The sequence below is a fragment of the Zophobas morio genome, unplaced genomic scaffold (genome assembly GCF_036711695.1).
Source record: "Zophobas morio isolate AGI-343-1 ecotype UQ-CSIRO unplaced genomic scaffold, CSIRO_AGI_Zmor_V1 ptg000081l, whole genome shotgun sequence".
NCBI classification, from domain to species: domain Eukaryota; kingdom Metazoa; phylum Arthropoda; class Insecta; order Coleoptera; family Tenebrionidae; genus Zophobas; species Zophobas morio.
Window position 1 is genome coordinate 679,914 of NW_026972186.1, and position 21,554 is coordinate 701,467.

The 21,554-nt window shown below is 44.5% G+C and overlaps 2 protein-coding genes across 3 annotated transcripts; one reads left to right on the forward strand and one right to left on the reverse strand.

Annotated features, from left to right (window-relative positions):
- Positions 1-730: 730 nt before the first annotated feature.
- On the forward strand, positions 731-4,888 carry LOC135144000 (suppressor of hairless protein). The gene is made up of 3 exons (XM_064075917.1): positions 731-1,974; positions 3,021-3,371; positions 3,427-4,888. The coding sequence occupies exons 1-3, from the start codon at positions 1,129-1,131 to the stop codon at positions 3,751-3,753; spliced, it is 1,524 nt and encodes a 507-aa protein (XP_063931987.1). The 5' UTR covers positions 731-1,128; the 3' UTR covers positions 3,754-4,888.
- Positions 4,795-21,154, reverse strand: LOC135143999 (myosin-VIIa). Of its 2 annotated transcripts, XM_064075914.1 has the most exons (9): positions 20,948-21,154; positions 15,281-15,319; positions 12,971-13,231; positions 12,354-12,917; positions 12,258-12,302; positions 9,922-12,150; positions 6,910-9,860; positions 6,592-6,859; positions 4,795-5,383 (listed from the first exon to the last, which is right to left on the reverse strand). In XM_064075914.1, exons 2-9 carry the CDS (start codon positions 15,296-15,298, stop codon positions 5,177-5,179), a joined length of 6,543 nt encoding a protein of 2,180 aa, XP_063931984.1. In that variant the 5' UTR covers positions 15,299-15,319; positions 20,948-21,154; the 3' UTR covers positions 4,795-5,176. The 2 variants fall into 2 exon arrangements, with proteins under 2 accessions (XP_063931984.1, XP_063931985.1); XM_064075915.1 differs by lacking the exon at positions 12,258-12,302 and having other exon boundaries at positions 20,948-21,153.
- Positions 21,155-21,554: the final 400 nt, after the last annotated feature.

Consider the following 21,554-nt stretch of genomic DNA (forward strand, 5'->3'; position numbering starts at 1 on the left):
GACCGCGACACGAACGTCAGTTCCCATGATTTAGATGCGAGAATCATCAAATCAGAGGAAAACAGACCTAATCTCGTCCAGCGGTCTGAATTACATCTCTCGGTATCAAATGTTTGAGAATCGCCGAGGCCACCCACTCTTTCCCACACCGGCGTTTTCCCACGCCCCGGCTGTAACCCCGACATCCTCCCGCGGGGCGGGCGGGGCCAGGGAGGGGGATGGCGCGAGACCGCTAAAGGCGGCTTTGGAAAGAGAGGGATATGAATGGGCGCAGTGGCGGCGGTATCAGGAGGGCTTGCGATCCGATAAATGTCCGGAATTTTGAAGTCGACGAATCAACTTTACTCTTTGTTTCTCACCACTTTTGTCTTCCCTTTTTTCGTAGCCTTCTTTTAGGGTTTTTTGCTTGTCACCACTTGTTCTGGTATTCCTTGCCCTTACTAAAAAGTTCATGACGCCATTACAAAATTTTATAATGAAAAATTCATTTCAAATATATACACAACATGCTTCTTTATCATTGGGTTTTCTTAAATTAAATTTTAAAAAACTAGATTTGTTTGGTTGAATTTCAAGGGGAAGGAAAGTTCTGTTTAAATAACTTTCAATCAATTTTTGTTTACCGTTTTGACAATATTTTCTGTTTTTGAATATAAAACAAAAAACTTTCGACTACGCCACTGCGCTGTCATCGGCTCCCGTTCGCTCGCGTGAACCCGCCTTAACGCTACCAAAATTACATAATTTCCAGCGAAATCGCTCCTGGCGTTCCGCCGCATCCCGCCGCCCGCGGCCCCGCCGGCTTGCCCTTCGGCCGCCCCCGAGTTGTCACCCCTGGGGCCCTTTCCCTTCGCCGCCCCCGACCCGTCAGCGCCTCAACGTTGGCCACACTGTCGGAAAATCCTCTCTCCAAACAGGTGTTTTTCGAAGTCGGAGGCGCGCGGCAGGGGAGGGGGAAGCATGGCATTTGTTCTCACGTATAGCGGTAGCGAAGAGTTGGCCGTGATAGCGTGTTCTGTTTACAATTAGTGATTGGCCGAGCAACTGTGTGTCTGTGTGTGTCAGCGATCGACAAAACAAACGCCAGCGAGGTAGAATGCGGCCTACTTGATCGTCTCCGCGTCGAGAATGCCCCATCAGTACGGCCTGCCGGGCATAGCCCACGCTCAGTCGCCCCCGACGCCGCCGCCGCAGCACGGGGCCATGTACTCGCGCTTCTCGGGGGCGGTGGTCCCGGGGGGCTACCGGGGCGAGGACCGCCGCCTCACCAGGGAAGCCATGGAGCGCTACCTGCGGGACCGCTCCGACATGGTCATCGTCATCCTCCACGCCAAGGTGGCCCAGAAGTCCTACGGGAACGAGAAGCGGTTCTTCTGCCCGCCGCCTTGCATCTACCTCTTCGGGGACGGCTGGCGGCTGCGGCAGGAGCAGATGCTGAGGGAAGGGGAGTCCGAGCAGGCCTCCCAGCTCTGCGCCTTCATAGGCATAGGCAACTCCGAGCAGGACATGCAGCAGCTGGACCTCAACAATGGCAAGCAGTACTGTGCGGCCAAGACCCTCTACATTTCAGATTCTGACAAGAGGAAGCACTTTATGCTCTCGGTGAAGATGTTCTACGGGTCGGGGCACGACATCGGCGTGTTCCACAGCAAAAGGATCAAAGTCATCTCCAAACCCTCTAAAAAAAAGCAGAGTTTGAAGAACGCCGATCTGTGTATTGCCAGTGGCACCAAAGTGGCGCTTTTCAATAGACTCCGGTCACAGACTGTTTCCACCAGGTATCTGCACGTGGAAAATGGACACTTTCATGCGAGTTCGACGCAGTGGGGCGCTTTTACTATACACCTGCTGGATGACAATGAGTCGGAGAGTGAGGAGTTTCAAGTGCGGGATGGGTACATCCACTACGGCTCCACGGTGAAGCTGGTGTGTTCCGTCACGGGAATGGCGCTGCCGAGGCTCATTATTCGGAAGGTAAGCATGTGGAAGCCAGAATTCGCCTCTAAATCATGATCAACAAAAAAGTGAGGTTAGGGTTCTCATTTCTTGCTTGCCGTTTAAAAACGCGAAATATTGTATCCGTGCCCTAAAACTATTTAAAATAGTCGTAGAAATTGTAGCGAAGGCAGATTGAAACTTTTTGGTGTTATAATGATTCCGATGTGCGAAATTTAATTCAAAAATCTCTCGATCCCGCAAAACGTGTTTCGGAATCTCATTGGCTACTTCATGTCACGTGACCGTGATCGGCCAATTATTTTTCTTGTTCCGTACAGTGTCTAAATTCAAATAATTGTTAACAATAACACAAAAATTTATTTTTTTCTGAATATCTCCTTTGTTAATTGTGTTTTCACTCCGTGAATATCGTAATATAATATAGTTTTTGCCCGAAAACGTGACTCATGACGAGAGAAAATTTAAAAAAAGCATTTATCCGTTATAATCGCAGTGTGCCAAAAAATGCAATTTAACCATGAATTCTAAATAGAAAAAGTACATAAATATTTGGAAACTAGTTTTTATCCAAAAAAAGTTGTTTATACAGCCTTCCTTTGGTTCTGAAGCACAACAAATACCGCATTGTCATGAATTTTTGAAAGCGGATGTAATGTTTTGAGATTGCGTCATCAACTTTTCACTAGAATTAAACAAAATTTTTGTCGGAGTATCGATAAAATAAATATTTTTTTAGGCAACCTGTTTCATAATAAATAAATAAAAAAAGTGGTGAGGTCATCAACGTTTTGGACGGGATCAATAAATATAAATTTTAATTGGTGTTCTATAATCACTTAATCAATGTTGGTGTTTTACCAAAATTTTATGTACAGATATTATTTTTTATATTTTTATCCAAGTGTTGTACATCTCGAATCGGCACGATGTCACTATGACGTCACAGATCTAGCATCAATCTGAAAACTGCACTTAATATAAACAAAATGGACATAGCTAAAAATCCCCTAAGACACCTCCCCCTTCCACAATCTCCACCCTAACCTGCCCTTTTCTTCCAGGTGGACAAGCAGCAGGCCCTCCTCGAGGCCGACGACCCCGTCTCCCAGCTGCACAAGTGCGCCTTCTACATGAAGGACACCGAGCGCATGTACCTGTGCCTCTCCCAGGAGCGCATCATCCAGTTCCAAGCCACGCCCTGCCCCAAGGAGCCCAACAAGGAGATGATCAACGACGGCGCCTGCTGGACCATCATCTCCACCGACAAGGCCGAGTACCAGTTCTACGAGGGCATGGGTCCCGTGCGCTCGCCAGTCACCCCCGTGCCCATCGTGCACAGCCTCCACCTCAACGGCGGCGGCGAGGTGGCCATGCTGGAGCTCACCGGCGACAACTTCTCGCCCTCGCTCCAGGTGGGTGCCGCCACAACACCCACATACTTAAATTTTCAAAAAAATGGGTTTCTAGGTGTGGTTCGGGGACGTGGAGGCCGAGACCATGTACCGCTGCCAGGAGTCCATGCTGTGCGTGGTGCCAGATATCTCGCAGTTCCGGGGGGAGTGGCTGTGGGTGCGCCAGCCCACTCAAGTCCCGGTCAGCCTAGTGCGGAACGACGGGATCATCTACGCTACGGGGTTGACGTTCACGTATACCCCGGAGCCGGGACCTCGGCCGCAGTGCATGCCCACGGAAGAGATCATGCGGCAGGGGCAGAGGGGCGCCGTGATGACACAGGCGCAGAGCCAGGCGGCGGCGGCGCAAGAGGCGGCGTGGAACTCCCACGGGATGCATTAGGTGAGGGTAGGATATGCAATAATTAAGTAGGAACAACGATCTTTCTCTCTATTTTGTGGTGGAGAAATCTCGGGGGGTGAAGTGCGAGGCGGGAGGGATATGGGGGGCGTGGCGTGGAATGACGTGTTAAAAACGGATTTTTGAATTTTGAATGGGTTTGAACACGGATTCTGGAAGTAGTGGCGATAAGTGCCTTTAGGTTAGGTGGCACTGTGAGATTTAGAGGTCACGTTTTTTATGCGACATTTTGTGGTGCTAGGAATTCAGAACAGAATTTTTACTTAGTTGTAAACTTCACAATTCTATAAAATTTGGAAGTAATATTGTCAAACAATTAAAAAAGATCAATGGACTACTAAGTAGTTTTCAGATTTTTTTAGCGCGTAAAGATTTCCCAGTGAAAATTTAAAACTGTTGTAAAAAAATTAAATGAGAAACTAAGTTTTCCTGCTTCGCACGAAAAGAAAAAAAGTAGCTATTGTAATTTAAATAATCGTTTTTAAATTCTTTTTTGAGAATTATTTTGCAACAGTCGTTTTAGCGTCACACATGTTTGTTTGTCCATGACGGCCTTTAAGTAGACGATTTCTGCTCGGAATTTTCTCGAGAATAAAAATTGAATAAATAGTTTTCGGCCTAAATGGTGCCGTTCACGCATTCGCGTGCGTATTTGTTGAAACTCCTTATCGGACTTAAGAGATTTAGCGGACGAAGCTGAGATCAGGCTGCGCGATGACTTAACTCATGACTCAATTTGTGCAATCTCACGTGCCTTGATTGCGAGTCGTAGAAAAGCGAGTGCGTGTATCTCGGGCGTAAAGACGTGCCACTGTCACCCCTTCTTCTTTCTCTGTATTATACTTTATTGTGATATGTTCTTTTTCACTATTTGAAACGTCAACTCTGAACAAACCAAAGTTATGTAAGTAAGCAGTCACCGAATAGTCCGACCGTTTGACTTAGGCTAAGTAAAGTGCTCAATTTGCCGCAGCAATCAAGTCACCAACAACGAATTTAAGGCAAATGTAATGAGTGTAAATATTTTTAGTAGCATTAAGTTTTATTCTACGTAAAAATCATACATAAACAATCTGTACATTATGCATATTTTGTAGAAATAAAAGTATTTAAATAATGTCAAGTATTCTTTCACCCTACAACAATAAACCGTATCTCATCAAAAAATAAATAGTATTTACAAAAGGAGATTCTAGACACAAGGAAGGCAGATTTTCACATCCATTCAAGCCGGTTCTCACGACCAAATCTCGTTTTCTTCAAAAACATGATTATTCATACATGAATGTGGGAATTTAAGGATAACAATGGTATTATTTTTAATAATTACTTTCCTACTGTATATTAATTAGTCGGTCCCGTTCCCAGGCCGTAATTGCAGTGGGAAACGGAATTTCGAGTCGGCCTATTTTATTCTTATGCTCCTCTGCTTGCTCATGTTCGTCAACATCAGGGAAATGTAGGATGTGAGAAGATCGTCCATCTTGTATCCCAGCGACGTCTCGCAGAGTAACTTCGAACCTCGCACCAGGTTACCGATGGTCATATGGAAGTAGGTGTTGCCCGAAGACCAGTTAGATATCCTCGTGAAAGGATGGGTCACCAGGATCTCCTGCAACGATCCAAGCTCATTTTAATCGTAATTGTTTATCAATTAGCTGATTTAATTACACACTCGTTAAGAACAAGAGTTAATGAATGAACACGCAGTAAGTAATAACAGGAAATCATATAATCATGAATGTGTCTTGTTATAATAATATACGTGAGAATGGAAGGTAGCTATTGTTGGAGTAACTACTTTTATTAATGGCTTTTTTATTATCTGATTTTGCGGAATGAGGAAAATGCTGGGGCTAAATAACTTAATTTATTTTTTTATTTATTTGGAAGGAGAGACACGTCATGCTCATTTTTCCCTGATTGTTGTCATTACTTTAAGTGGTCGTAATTTTAGGTGATTTCCAACTGACGTTAAGTTTGCAACAAATTGTTTGGTAATGGAAACGATATTTTTTATCCCAAAAATTCTTGTGGCATAATTTTACTGTCGTTAATAACTATTACTTTTGTAAAAGTCTTATTTCTAGCTTTGGTAATGTGTCAAACTTCAACAATAAATATCAGTAGTATTAAGAGTCGTATGATTTCTCTACAAGGTTTGTACATATATTTCGGTGTTTTTCTTTTTATGATGGAAGTTGATATTTTGCATAAATACATTGTATTCGTTGCTCTTGAGAATCATAAAACCTGTGTCAGTAGGTACCTGAGTACCTTGATTACAATAATATTATGACGTGGAGCTGAAGTGATTCATTCGGATTTTCTTTTTTCTTACAACATAGTTAAAAAGTATTGAAAACCTGCCCCTGAATCTTACAATTTTAGTGCAATTATTATTAGTGAGAATAAAATATTTTGCATAATTATGTTCTACAATACAATTATTGAGAAAGAGGTCATGAGTTTATGAATATTTATTATAGTTTTAAGTAATGGAACAATTTTTTTTAATTAAATAAGTAACTTTCAAACATTGTATAGGCAACCAACAACACACGATCTAATTGTCTATTTTTTATGAATGACATTTTTGACATTAACCTTACCAACTTTAACCTTTGAAAAAATAAATTACTAAACACACATGGATAAATTGTTAAATGAAAAACTATCCGAGGTCTTACTTCTTATCTGTACCTTTTAATTGGCAATATTTTATCAAGAAATGAAGCACAAACACGTTAAATTGTTCCAGGCACATGTGTATTACTGGTTGCATACATAATGCAGTTGGTATACTTAGCACCTCCTTACCTTTGAATTCGGATGAATCAAGCTAACCCCATGCTTATTGATCGCGATGAGCAACATCTCCGGATAATTCGGGTCCGTCGTCTGCTTCACCTCAAAGAACGCCGACCCAAAAGTCGGCCACCTGTACACAATCTTCAAAAACGTAATCTTCGCATCCTCGGGGCTCATCCCCGCGTCCTGGTTATACGCCGCCACGATGGCCCTCTTCCAGTCGTTCGCACTCTGCACTTTAACCAAATCCGCGGGAATCAACTCCCTCAGCATTTGCCTACAACCAACCCCTCACAAACTCGTTCTTCTACAACACCAACTACTTACGGAATAGCTTGTAACTCCTGTTTGCTCTCGCCAAACCGCACCCTGTAAACCAACGCCGCCAGCTTGGAGGCCTCCTCCTTGGTGCACTTGTGGTAGCCTCGAATCAACTTGGGGAGCTCCTGGTGGAAGTGGAAGATTAAATCGGCGTTTTTGTCTTTGCCGGGGACGGTGTTCGTCCACAGTTTCTTCATGAAGAAGACTTGGTAGGAGAATTGTGGGGTGATGCCGTCACGGGTGGGTCTGGCTTTGCGAATCCAGTCGGTGAGGTGGCGGACGAAGTCGAAGAAAAAGTCGCCTTCGGGGACGCTGATGACTTTATCGGCGATTTTGACGAAGAGACTGAAGCCTTCACTCGAACGCAAGTTGAGTCTTTGGCTGATGTTCTGGCAGAAGTCTTTCGCTCGGGTGCTGGAGTCGACTTCAAAAGCCTCGTCGGTGTCGTCGGGGAAGTATACCTTGTGGAAGATTTGGGTGGTTTTGTGTTGGATGGCTTCGACTTCGACTTGGTGGGGCGGATATTTCCGCTGTCCGTTTCGTAGGGTTTTTTGTAACCTTTGTAGTGAGTCTTGAGAGATGGGATGCCTCCGGCTCCTCAAAAACATTGTTAGTTCTTTTTGGAGACTCTGCGAACACGTGAACAACCCGGTGGCAAGCCACATCAACTCCCAGCCTCTCTCTTCAGACATCCTATTCCTATTATCTGTTAGCTGCTTCATAACTTGACAGTAAATCTCGTCTCTGAGGATTTCGTGCTTCAGAGGCCCGTCGAAGATGTGGTCGGTGTACTCATTCCCCATCCGCGGCCTCTTCGACGGAAGGTCCCCCATGTACTTCAAAATCGCGCTGAACGCGAAACACGCCTCCTCCGCCAGCTCCTCCTTCATGAGGAGTTTTTTTAACAGTGGTTGTTTGATCGGATCCCGCGCGTGCCGCCACAAATCGTCCACGCCCCTCCTCGCCGCCGACAGCGTCAGCGCCTTGGACATCGTCCGCTTGATCGGCGGTCGGAAATGATCAATCGAGTAGTCCGCCAGCGTGTGGGGGCGGTCCCTCGACTCCGTTCCGTTCATCGAGTACTGCTGACTCAGCCGCCGCCCGTGCTCCGCCCCTTCGATCGAGAACAGCTGCAGGATGTCGGTCGGCGGCTTCGACATGCACGGCAGCACGTACACGGTCTCCGCCGGGAAGTCGCCCTTCTCCTGGGTGCGCTCACACCTTCCCACACACCAGCCAGAATTTAAGACGGTCTCCCCCGTGCTGTCCTCTTCCAGCACGATGAGGTCGCCCTTCTGAAAGGTGAGGAAGCTGGAGCCTTCGCCGGGGGCCTTGTAGTCCTGCAAAGCAATCACAAACTTGGATCGCTTCTTCAAGCCCTCTAAAAAATACACGACGAGGTCACGGATGTCCTCGGCGTTGGGGCTCTGGAAGGTGAATTCTTCGCCGCGGACGGTGCTGAGGCTGAAGGTCTGGGTAAAGACCTTGTTGGTTTTTTGGCTGGAGACGGTGGTGATCTCGGGGAAGGAGAGTTCGAGGAGGACTTGCTCTTGGTCGTCGACGACGTATACGCCGGTCCAGTTCACGGCGATGATGACGTCGTTCTTGGGGAGGTTCGGGCCGGAGTTGCGGTACGCTTCATAGAACCTGGAGAAGAGTAAAGGCCATTTGAACTTCGCGTAACTCACAACGTCCTCCTTCACCCTCAAGATAGCGGCCTTCTCCTTCACGTAGTAGCTCTTCTTGTAGGCTTGCACCACCAGCGCCGCCCACCGATCCACCGCCTTCTCCACCCCCGTGAGACAGTAGTCGGGGATATAATTGGGCAACAAAGTCAACAGTCGTTCCACGTTCATATCCGTATCGAACTCTATGTAGTATTGTTGGGCGGCAATCATCGCCAGATCCTCCTCCTTATCACACCTATATTCCCCGAACTTCACCCCCCGCACCACCTGCTGGTAAATCAAATTCGTAGCGACTTGATCTTCAGTGGGTTCGTGCCACGGCGCGAAAATCTCCTTCCGGAAGAATAACCTCCAAGGGGCGTTTCTCTCTTGCGCCCCCTGCTCCTTCGCGTATTGTTCGCATTGGCTGATGGCGTCCATCACGTGGTCGCCCCCACTACCAAGGGAGGAGACTTTATCAAACAGAGCTATATAAAGCGAGAACCCGAACTGGTCTTTTAAGCCGATTTTGTCAGACAGTTGGTTGCAGAGTTCCCGCGCCGTGGTGGCGGAGTCCGCGAGGAGCGTCTTAGTATTCCCGTCCATGAAAGTAATGGGCAACATGATGGGTTTCTTCGATTTGGTGGCTTGTAGCTCCAACCAGCTGGGTGGTTGGTTGCGCGTACCATTATTAAAGGTGCGTTTAAGACGGTCTTCGCAGTAGGGGGCGTACCCTGGGGGTCCTTCTCGTATGAACGCCCTCAAGTAATTGACAAACTTTTCTGAGGGGGCGAAGCACCCCACACACAAAGATAGTAAAATCCACCCTCTCGCATGTGATGACTTTGACGGGTTGTTGGTGAGTTGTTTACAAATTTGACAGTAGACTTCGTCCCTTAATTCGGCTCTAAGGATGCCGTGGCCTATGATGAAGTGTAATTTTTCGAGGTTCGAGGTTGGCCGAGATTCTAACCAAGACTGGTAACTGTCAGCTGTGTATTCTTCGTCTTGGAGTTTCCGGCGGACGTCTTCGCCTAACTTATTCTTTCTTTTGAGGGTTAAAGAGACTAGTTTGTTTCGAATAGAGCGGGGTTTCTGCTTCATGAAGGAGTCAGGGTCCAGACCCATCATTTGGGCTTCTTGGAACTCCTTGCTGCGGATGAAGTTGCGACCTAGTGTTGCCGTCACCTTGGACATGACGGAGGTGGTGTCGCGGTCCATGGTGTGGTAACGGGGTTCGGGGAGGTCGCCCGTGAAACGTAGAATCGTGACCCAGAGGGCTTGCGCCGCCTATAAGCAAAAAATGAACCAATCGTATTACAGAAAGCAAGTAGGAGGGGCTTATACTCACCAATTGGTCACCTTGTGTGTGTAAAGGCAACAAGGGGTGTTTCAGAGGTTTCCGCGAATATTGATGCCCCACGTTCCCCTGGAAGTACGTCGCCGCGAACTTCTGGAACTTGAACTCCGACAGATCCTCTTCGTCTTCCGACTGCGTCTGCATTGGACTTATCACTTCACCTTCGGTGGGTTGTGACGGGAGATCGTTGAATACCGAAGTCTCCCGACCTGGTGTGGGGGCCTCACTCGAACTATCCGGGAGAAAGTCGAACATCGCCTCCACCAGTTTCGAGTCATCCACTGGTTCATCAGCCTTTCGTGCCGCGTCGTTGATCAAATTCTTCTTCACTTCAACCCTTCTTCTCTCCTCCATTTCTAGCTCCATCTCCTTCCGCTCGAGTTCGTACATCCTCTCCCTGTAATTCTGCTCCGCGATTTCCTTCGCCCTTTTATTACCCGCGTCCTTCAGCTCCCGTTCTTCCTTTTTCTTCAGTCTGAGGGCTTCTACGTGTGTCTTCCGTTCGAACTTGATTTTCTTGAACCTTCTCTGCGCGATCATCCTCCTCACGTGTGACTGGATTTTAATGATAGCCCACATCTTGTGACCATACTCTCTCCGGACGAGGTACCCTCTGGCGTGGGCTTGCAAGCCCACGATGTGTCCTCGGAGGTGTCTAAACCTGTGCGACAACACCCTGGCTCTAATCAAAGCTTGCAACCTCATGTAGCCCACCCTCATCCTCTTATATCTCTGCCTCTGTATATACCCCTTCCAGTACTTCTGGATGATCATGGTGGCCGCTCTAAGTCTCAAGAACCGCCTCCTGTACACCCATCCACGAATCGACCTCTGCAAAATCAAAATCTTCTTCGTTAAGACTCGATCGCGCTCCTGCTCCAGGAACAAATCGTGCGCATCTTTGAGGAACACCTTCGTGTGACCCAACTGATAATCGGAGCGTCCTAGTACCGCAGCACAGATCTTGGAAGTAGCCGAACGACAATCAGTACGGTGAGCCGGAGGTACTCCAGGGATCAGGAACCTGTACCTTTCCACGAAATCGTGGAAGCTGTGTCTAATAGGGTACCCAGCTCTACGGATTCGTATGGTTTCCATCATCCCCGAGTACCTCAACTGGCGGCAACACAAGTTGCGGTCGAACATCATGGGTTTCTTGAGCTCGTTGGGTTTGATGCACCGGATGAAGAAGGGTTGGCAGTTGGACAAGGTGCGCATTAACGAATCCAGACTTTTCTTAAACTGAGTGGATAGTGTTGGGGTTCGTTTTCGAGTCTCAGAACCCATCCCGATGTCGTCGGCGAAGATTTGTTGTAAGAACTTGTTTTTTGAAATTGCCACCAGCTGCAATAAATCACCGCTGAAGGTGTCTCTGTTCTTCTCCAGGAAGCCCCTCGTGTCGTAGAACACAACCCCGGCGAAGTGGTTCAACCCGAAGCTGGTGTTGATGTCGCTCTTCGGCTTGAGGTAGTTCCGGTGGCTGCCGTGCGTCTTGTGCAGTTTGGCCAACATAGTTTGGTCCGTACCCTTCGGGAACTTGCTCTCTTCGTCGATCAGCGCCATGATGTTTAATTGTTTGATGGCGATCAAATCCAGCGAGTCTTGGTTATCCACGAACTCGATGTGCTGCCAGTTGATACCTTCGTTGTTGTACTCCTCCTGCTCTAGTTTGAAGATGTGTCTAACGAAGAACTGCTGGAGATTCTCGTTGGCGAAGTTTATACAAAACTGCTCGAAACTGTTGTGGTTGAAATTTTCGAAACCGAAGATGTCTAAAACCCCGATGGAGCTCCGCTGTCGCTCTTTCGGTCTGTAAATAGCGGCGTTGATTTTTTTGACTATGTAGACGAATAGCCTTCCGTAGATTCCTTTGACGAAGGCGTCGCGGACGTCGACGCTTTGTTCTCTCGAAAGCGTCGACACTACGGTTTCGCCGTGGGCGAAAAGGGTCTTTCGGGTTAGAGCGTCAATGAGGGGTTGAGGGGGTACCCCCAGGAGGTGTCCCACCCGGTGGACGTTAGTGTGATCGGGGATTTCCGTCGCGTCTAAGTTATCTACAACCGTGGCTTTGTATTTGATGTTGCCTATATGTAAAAGCGCAGCTAGGAGTTTCATGATGTCCCAGATCTCCGAGTCCGAGAAGAGGAGCACCTTCATGGCGCTGCGGATGTCGGCGAATTCGGCTGTGTCGTCGCGGCCTTCGCACGTTATGCAGCCGCCCTGAAAATGGCGCAGTTAGTAGGATTTCACACAACATGATGCGAATGTAACACAGAAATGGGTTTGAGCGACATACACACTGGTGATTGTGACACTACTAGTCATACCTGTGCGAATGTGCCGTGTTCACACCCAATAAAGCGCGTGCCGTCCTATAACAGCGTCAACAAAGAAAGAAGAGTTTAAGTAAGAGGGCGACTTACCCCTGTGAGATACTTAAATTGACTAGCATCACCAAGCTCGAGTTTCTTCTTCTCTTCCTTCCCCAGTCCCGCCAAAATGCAGTAAAATATGTGGTAGTTCCTCTCGTCGGGGTTCTGCGACACTATCCTACTCTTCTCCAGCAAATACTGCTCGATTTTGGCACCTTCGATCACCCCCCCGTGACTAAAATGTATATCTATGTACTTCCCGAACCTGGAGCTGTTGTCGTTCCGAACTGTTTTCGCATTACCGAAGGCTTCCAAAATCGGGTTGGCTTCCAGGATTTGTTGCTCGATCCAGGAGTGTTTCCCGCTGATGGCTGCCAAATATTGGAGTATGAGTTTCGTGCTTTCGGTCTTCCCGGCTCCCGATTCCCCCGAGATTACTATGCACTGGTCCTGGCCGTACCGGCGCATGTTGCCGTAGCAGTTGTCACCTATGGCGAAGATGTGAGGCGGCAGCTCCCCGATTTTGCGCTCTTTGTACAACTTGATTTGTTCGGCGGTGTAAATAGGGAGGATTTGGTAGGGGTTGACCGCCACGAGAATCGAACCGGTGTAAGTCTGAAAACAACACTCGTAAATGGCGCAGTCGGTAGGATGCGGCGACTATTTACGTAAATGAGATTTTCGTTGTATCTGATGAGTAGGTTCCTGAGTATTCCTGCCTCGTGGAGGTCGCCGAGTCCGATCATGTCTTCCATGCCGTGGATGGACGTTGCGTGCATTGCCTTAATTCGGCGATCTGGAGACAGCCAGTGCTCCTCGCCGTCGTCATCTCGGACCGCGATTCGCCTTCCTTCGGCCGAAACCACCTTCGCCCCGATGGCCACGTCGAACTCATTGCCAGAAATCGGTTCGATCCATATGTAATCACCCTGTAAAAATCAGGTTTGAAATTATCTACACCGCTCACGATAAAAATAATGAAGGGGAGGCAACGACCCGGACTAGGGCACACATGAATGCTCGCTGACGCGCCGCGGGGTCAACGTCACTCGATAATAATCCTATTTAGATATACTACAGGTGTTGACATCCTTATCTGGCGTTCTGTGCGTGTTCCGTTCGTCCATTGAGCATTCTTTAGATGAACCGTTCGATTTCCACAGTGCAGAAATTCGGCTTTTCCGGTGCGATGTCGTCACTCGAGTTCACTAGAGCGAAGGTTGTGTGCATTTAATGTCATTACCGTGAAAGAAGCGGTTTTTAAATGTCAAGATTCGCTAATTTTAAGCGAGTGACGCAATATAACTTGCAGGTGGGAGTTGTTGCTGTAATTGTTGGGTTTTAATGCAAATGTGTGGTTTACCGATAATGATGGGTCGATTTTTTTCGAGTCTGTGAAAGCAGATTTCTGCAGTCCGACTCGAACAAATCGATTTGGCACAAAAGTGCCCATTTCCCATGAAAACACAACGACGGATGTAATGGTCATTTCGACTCATTGCACTCAAATGGTTTTAGTTCCAGCTTGGTTGTCTAAAGTGTGATAAATCGTTGTTGTCTTGACGCGATTTCTCGGCTTTTTTGCATACGATAAGTGAGATTTATTGCTTTGGAATGAGATGCTCGTTAAAGTGAAAATCAGTACGTTAACGTAAATGTCACCGATTTAGAGATATTTTATCCGTCATTAAAGTGCTATTACGTGCTTGGGTTAGACGGCAAACTGGCTTCCAGTCCAGTGATTATTACGCATACCACTTCCTGTAAACGCGAAAAAGTGATTTTTTGATGGAAAGAGGTCACCGAGTGGTTTGTGTGTGGTGTGAACTGGGCTTCTCGTTTTTGGTTACAAATGTCAAGGTTAAGCTTACCAACTTAAACGACCAACAATTGTCACTACTGTCATTACGAACGGTTTCTTTGTCTGGTTTTTGTGTGTCAAATGAGCCATTTTTAGCACGTCCTCAATTAAACAACACGAGATAAGTTCATAACACAACCAAGTTTGGGTCAGGTTTTGTGTGCTAAAAAAAGTCTTATCCGTCTTCATCTCCATTCATGAATTTCTCGTTGTTTGTGGTATTTTCTCTTCTGGTACCTACGTTGTGTCAAAATTCGTTTTTTTTGCGTTTCTTTCTCTGAACACAAACCCACAATAAAAGTAGATCGTGCACGGGACCGTTCAGCCCCAGTGTGTCGACCGTTGGTACCATTGGTGCCCACATCACGTACCAACTGTCCCATCAAGCTCGCATTTTTGCCTCGTTCGTGAATTCAGACGAGACCACCAAGAGCGAACCCAAACAACGGAAAACCCAAACTCTATTAAACAAGAACAAAACCTCAAGGACCGGAAGAAATGAAAGTAACAAAACCCACAAAACAGCTGTAATAAATGACCATTCTTCACTTGACTGAACAAAAGAAACTGGCCGGCGAATTTGCACCGTCACGTACGTCTCCATAAAGGCGCAATTGAGAAGAGCTGGAAAAATACGCTTGACGACAAAAACTTTGGTCTCCAGAGAATCTCACTCCAGACCGAAATTTTTGACTTGAATTTCCCGCACATCTTCTGGCTTGCGGAATCCCCGCCGCCTCCCATCCCCGATCCGGTGGTCACTCTCTCTCAAATGATGTAAACTTCGCAACAATGCGCCCATGCAAAGAGAAACGGAAGTTGGTCTTCATGGTTTGATGGTCGTTTGGTACACCGTCCATCTCTGTCTGTTCCGTTTTGTCCCCGCCGACTTCCGCACGATTTGGGCCTTTTGCGCCCATTATTGTCCCGGCCTGGTCAAGTGGACCATCGGGACGCACCAGGAAATGCCATTGACCATGACTGGGCGATTTTAACGGTACGTCTGGTTCGATTTGGTCGCAGTAGACGCGAAATACTTTCGCCGATTGCGATAAAATCGAAGAGAAATGTAGAAATTTTTGCAATGGGATGGTAATTAATAATGGAAAGTACTTACCCGTGTCACTATAACCATGGTGGTGACGCATCAACGTTTCTGAAACAGAGGCACACTTGTTAATAGAAACGGAATGGCTTGGGGAAAAACGGCGCGTTTTGAACATTCGAGATGAGATTAATGATGACAATAGTGAGTTACTCATATCGGGATTATCTCTTACATAAATTTATTTGTAATCGTTTTGAGTTAACATAAGTATTTTATCAGGAGGCCATTGGAGTGGAGTGGGTCAAAATATGACAAAAATAGTTTCTGCATTGTGGAATTTGAAGGATGTTTACGATTTGGTGGAGAAACGATGTCACAAAACAAAAGAGTGATAGAAATAGTGTCGACTGTACGCGGGTTATTGTTAGACAAGTTGTCAAATTTGTGCTATTCTAGACTGCAGTTTTCCTGTCTATTATCAATTTATTGTGATTTTAGAAACTAAGAAGTTTTCAGGAAATAGTTATTTATGTCCACCTCGCTTGTTTATATTTTTTCTCTGAAATTTTGAAATTCTGCCCTTATTTTTCTTTGTCAAGCTGTTCTAAAATCTTTTTTTTCGTTCTTAAGTTGGCATCATCGTTTAATGACATTCCTTCAATACTCTATTGACACTTGGGCGGGGCTAATACTTGCTAAGATGAAACTGATTTGGGCAAATGACATACCTCTAAGAAAATAAAAGGCGGGTGGGCGGGGCTAGTCCTTGCCAAGATAAAACTGATTTTGGCAGATGACGTACCCTCTAAGAAAATAAAGGGCGGGTGCGCGGGGCTAATACTTGCTAAGACAAAACTGATTCTGGCAAATGATATACCCTCTAAGAAAAGACAGGGTGGGTGGGCGGGGCTAATACCTGCCAAGATAAGACGGATTTTGGCAGTTGACATACCCTCCAAGAAAATAAAGGTCTTGAGGTATTTTTGATGGCTTTTTTATCGAGTTTTTTTTGACCAACTTTTTTATCGTTTTTTTTTCGGTGTTTTTTGTCGTCTTTTTATTATCGCCTTTTGTTTTGTTGCATTTTTACTTCCCGAGCATAAGCTAAGGAAGTATAATAATCGAGTCCACGACGAATTGCCACTTTTATGTTTTCTTGACTTTCATGAACCCTACAGTGCAGAGATCAAGTTTCCTTCGAAAATACAATCAGTCAGTGGTACCAATCTAGGTCTGTTTATGGCGGGTGGGAACACCATTTTTACTACCTGTCACACAGAATATCCCTAAATTGCTGGGTGCGATTGTCAATAATGTTAATGACATTGTTGAAGTTATTTAGTTGTTAAATTTTGCGCTACCTTTTAGAAAATTTATGAATGATGCACGCGTTTGTCTAAAACAGGCAAAGATTTTATGTATAAATACGCTAAATATCTCCTTTCTAACCATTTCCGTTTGGTTGTATGTACCACTGCAGCCACGCTAAGAATGTGAAAATTACTGAAGTTGGTTAAATTGGGTATCTGACACACTCTGAACATAGCCTCAAAATTTTCTACATCCAAAGTCCCTGTATTAGTACTAATTTAGGGACTTCTTTCTACACCAACATGCCAAAACCTCCCTTATTTTCTCTTTCTGGGGTTGCTTTTGATAATTACAGTTCTTAATAATAAAAAAAAAAAAAACGAATAAAAATAAAAAATACTTCGTTTAAACAATGACAGTGGACTAAATTTTTACCAAAATTAATGTTATGAGAGGAAATGGAAGGCTAAACGTTACTTTTAGCAAGCGACAGTTATTGGTGGGAGTGACCACGTGACGATAATTAAACGCGGTGCCAACCATGAAGTGAAAACTTTTTTTAATTTCTTCTGACTCTATTATTTATCTATGTAGTACCGCATGACTATTAATGCTTGAAGCAAATTTTTGTTTTGGCAATTCTGAATTATTGGCAGCAATATTAACATGTCAGTTTATATTATTTTAGTTGTCATGCCAACTTGACAACTAAAATCACAATCATTTATAGTCACCCTGTATTTGTAAAACATAAGTTACTACAGTATTAAAACTGGAACAAAACGTCGTTTAAAGCGTTAGGTTTTTTAATTTCTTAAACTTTCTTAAACGGTATTTGCATTTTGACACTGTTGATATAAAAAACCAACTCAAAAAAAAATAAACTATTGACTCGAAAGCTGGAAATTTATATGAATTAACATTTTTCGAAAATTCAATAAACCTCTGAATTCCAAATTTTATGATGGTACACCTGATTGTCAAATTGATATTTAGAACATCAAGTCAGTGGCTGCCGACTTCTCAACACGTTTGTTAAGCATGCTCATGTCAAAATTGACAACTGTGGACTGACATATAATACTAAGTAGTATTATTGTTCTCAATAAATTGGACTGCCAACAGAAAAATTTGCTTCAATCATTCTAAATTGAGTAATTAAACGAAAATCTGTTGGCATAACTGCAACCTTTAACGACATACGTCATATTTAGATTAGTAAGCGTCACGTCACACTATGTAATGACTGTAAAATGACAAGAATATGACGTTTAAAGACCAGTGATCCCGATACCATGCGGAAACGCAGTTGTGCCAATGAAAGAAATTTTAATCCAAAGTTGCCAGATCTAATATAAGTACATATATAGAAAATATGTCCTAAAAAAACTAAGGTTAAAAATAGTTCTACTGTGCAAACTGTCATAATTTTCACCATACAAAAATGTTTTGAAGTGTTTATTTATATATATTTTTTTCAATCATTAATTCATGGGCATTTTATTTCGCATTTATAAACATTTATTTTTATTTAAACCACTGCAAGGTTGCAAAATTGCAATAAATACATTTTAAACCCACAGTTATAGTTTTGATTCGTCAGAACAACAAAACCCATCATGAAAACAAACTAAACTAATAATTCCCCCGCTTTAAACAACAACACGAACCCAACCAACCCATATCTTTCCAAGGTCCTCAAAACCCATAGTGCAATTACAACAATTGTAGCTTGTACGTGTACTCAACCATAGTAACATCTGTTCCACTCAATGCCATCAATTTAAAAAAAATGTTGCAACTACCACGTCCCAAATTACGCTTTTCCACTAACCCATCACTTTTCCCTTCACGAAAACCGAAAGTTGCATTGCGACCGTCGAAATCTTGTCCGGCCGGTTTCACACACGACCGCGCGCCAACCACCCCCGTGTGAAGCGTGCTGGTCTGCGATTTGACAGCGGCTCGTGGCGCGAATTTCGAACTCGCTGACTCACTTAAAGAACATAGCGTACAATGTCAAGGTTGGCAAGTCTACGACCTTTGATCTAGACGGCTATGCATCGCGAAGATCAAGCAAGCCACGCGGCACACCTCCACGCCTACTTTTTTCTGTGTACTTTCTACGATGAGCCACATTCATTGTGAAACAATATAAAATCTTCACGAGATCTTCATTGTTTTCGTGGCACACTATGCAAACTGTTTATTTATGGAATGTGTAATGTTTACGTAAGGTTTTTATCTGGAGTAGTGTGCTGGTGCTTCGTTAGCCCATTTTTTGGCAGAGCACTCTATGATTCTGTGGGTTGGGTGCAATTAGAGAATTAAGGTCGGTTCTCACTGATATGAGGACTAACGGTGAAGGATCGAGCATATGTCATCCGGAGGAAAAATGGCAACGGGTTTGTTAATGAGGGAGTACTGTTAGGACAGCTTTCTGACACTAACACGAAAATGAAATTTCGCACTTTTTACTTATTTTTATGACTTGTTGGCTTGTAATGAAAGTGAAGTTTATGCATTTCTATTTATATGTGTGATTCACACGATTCATAGTTTTTATGGTGTACTTTTTACATCATGTTATTTAAATGAACTTCATCTGCATGTACACGAGCTTAGAAAAAAACGTGTTGAATACAGCTATGTGGAGATAAGAAATTGTTTCTAGTGTGTAAATACGAAGAGAGAAAATACCATCATTTTTAATCTGACATACTTACTTGGCAGTGAACTTAAATGAAAAAGATAAATGGTGTGCAAATTAAATTATGTTTTTATGAATTGTGCGTGACGCTATTACCTGACGGTTTCAACTTTGAACTTTGTTTGGTATAATGGGCAGTTTTTAATGGTCTCATCATCACTACAGGAGTTTTTGTGGTATTAAAGGTGAACAAGCTTTCGTTTCTTCGTCATGTTTTTTTTTTAAAACCCCAATTATCAAAATTGTTCTTTTTCTGAATGTGATTTTTTTTTTTATTAAATAAGGTTAACATACAAAAAACGCCTGTTCTACTAATACTGTATCAGTTGGCAATAGAATTCCGACAATTTTTTCTTGCGCATCTGATCCAAAAAAGCTGCAATAACAATCAATACCAAAGTTTGATTTAAATTAAATGTCACTGTCACTCCTGTCAATTCTGACAAGACGGAGTAAGATGTGAGGACAGTTCTACCAATTTTGAGAAAACTGTCTTCGTTTTTTTATTATTTTTTGTTAATTATAAAATATCTCCTCGACGGAATTTTTATCCGCTCGCTAATGTGCTACTAAGCACACTTGTTACTTTATTTAAAGTTTGAGAGAAATCTCACGGTTAATATCTAATGCAAAATTTAGAATAAATCTCTAAATGTTAAGCAAACTTAGAGCACTATTTGCATTGTAAAATAGGCTTTCTCTCCACTTTATTCGTTTTATTTTTGTTGTATTGTAAACTTAATAACTTCTTACGCGGTTTACCTACAATATAATCTAATTGCAGTCACATTCGCCGTAAATTCAACGTTTTATAGAGCTGCACATTCCACATTTGCATAATTTTTTCTAATGACAAAAAGCAACTTGCTAATGTATTTGATAAACCAGGACCGACGACAGTAATGTTTGTATTCTTAGGGTGGCACTCTTGGTAGAACAATGCAACAACCAGCATTACAACACAAAATATTTTTAGAAAAAGTTTCAATCTGGTTATTTTGACATTTGTCTCGTTCATTTAAACAATCGAATATTCCGAGAACTTCCAGCAGTGGCATGTCTGTGGAACAATCGTACCGCGATGGTACGACTGTAATGGTCCCATGATGGTAACAAACCGCAGTTGTTTAACTCCTCATTGTTATCCAATTAACCGAAGTACGTGTAACAAGTCCACGAGCGGAAAACTTTTTTCTACCATGTAAACCACGCTGAGAAACAAACGAAAGCCGTCATTGTCGATGGTACTTCGCGTTCAAAGTACGCCGATGTCAATACCAATAATTATAATCAAGTGAATGTTTTCCCATGTTCCATATGCGATGGGTGATTTACGGCCAGCCCGTGCCTGCCGCAACTAAAATTTCCACCAGTACCACCCAGCCTAACCCACTACCCTCCAAACATTGCAAAACGTCACCCAATTACCCACCCCACGTGACCCCCAAGCAAACGTTTACTCCAAACAATGATAAACCACATAGATAACAGTATTTACAGCCATCCAGCAGCTAGCGGAATGCGTGTGGACTTAGCCATCACTTAACCCAAGTACCGGTACCTCAAGAATGTGCCTTAAGTAAAAACCCGTCGACCCGACGCCGCTTAACTTAAGTCCGATTTAGTCGATTTTTTCTTTCCAGCGGACGGCAGAGCGTGAAGATGCTGTTGGCCGCAAGAAGGCCGTGTACGTGGTACGGGCAATTGCGGCTTACCTGCTGGGCTGTGGGCTATAGCCTCTGGGCTATCCTGTGCATAATGAGGGGTTGGGCACTGCACACGGTCTCGGCACACTTAACACTTCATCTGATCCGGGTTAGGGTAACGTTCTTCGCACTCAACACTCACCAAATGGTCAAGTTGCTGTTAAGTTTAATTGCTTGCGCTCAGGTGAGCGCACTAGCGCCGCCGACGGCCAGGTGAGGGAGCGCAGGTGAGGCGGCAGAGGGCGCTGGGGGCGGGGTCGCTGCCCGGACCCGCTCCTCGCGGAAAACACCTGTTGAGAGGTGAGTCATGGGAGTGATAAGCGAAGGTCGGCTTTGTTGTGCCGACGGGGCGGTTTGCTGAACTTGAGGACGGTGAGGTGGGTCCGGGAATGTCAAAGTTCGAAGACAAAGTGCGTGAAGAACAAGAGAAAATGTGTCAAGGGACAATGGGGATTTGGCACAGAAAACCTTCACTTGATGGTGACGATTGCGAATAGTACAAAGAACGTGAAGAACAATGGGAAAAAGGAAATTTTGATATGCATATGGTGTCGTTCATTGAAAAGTGTTTTACTGGTTGCATAACTACGCTTCTTTTTGCTGTTGTTATAAGCAA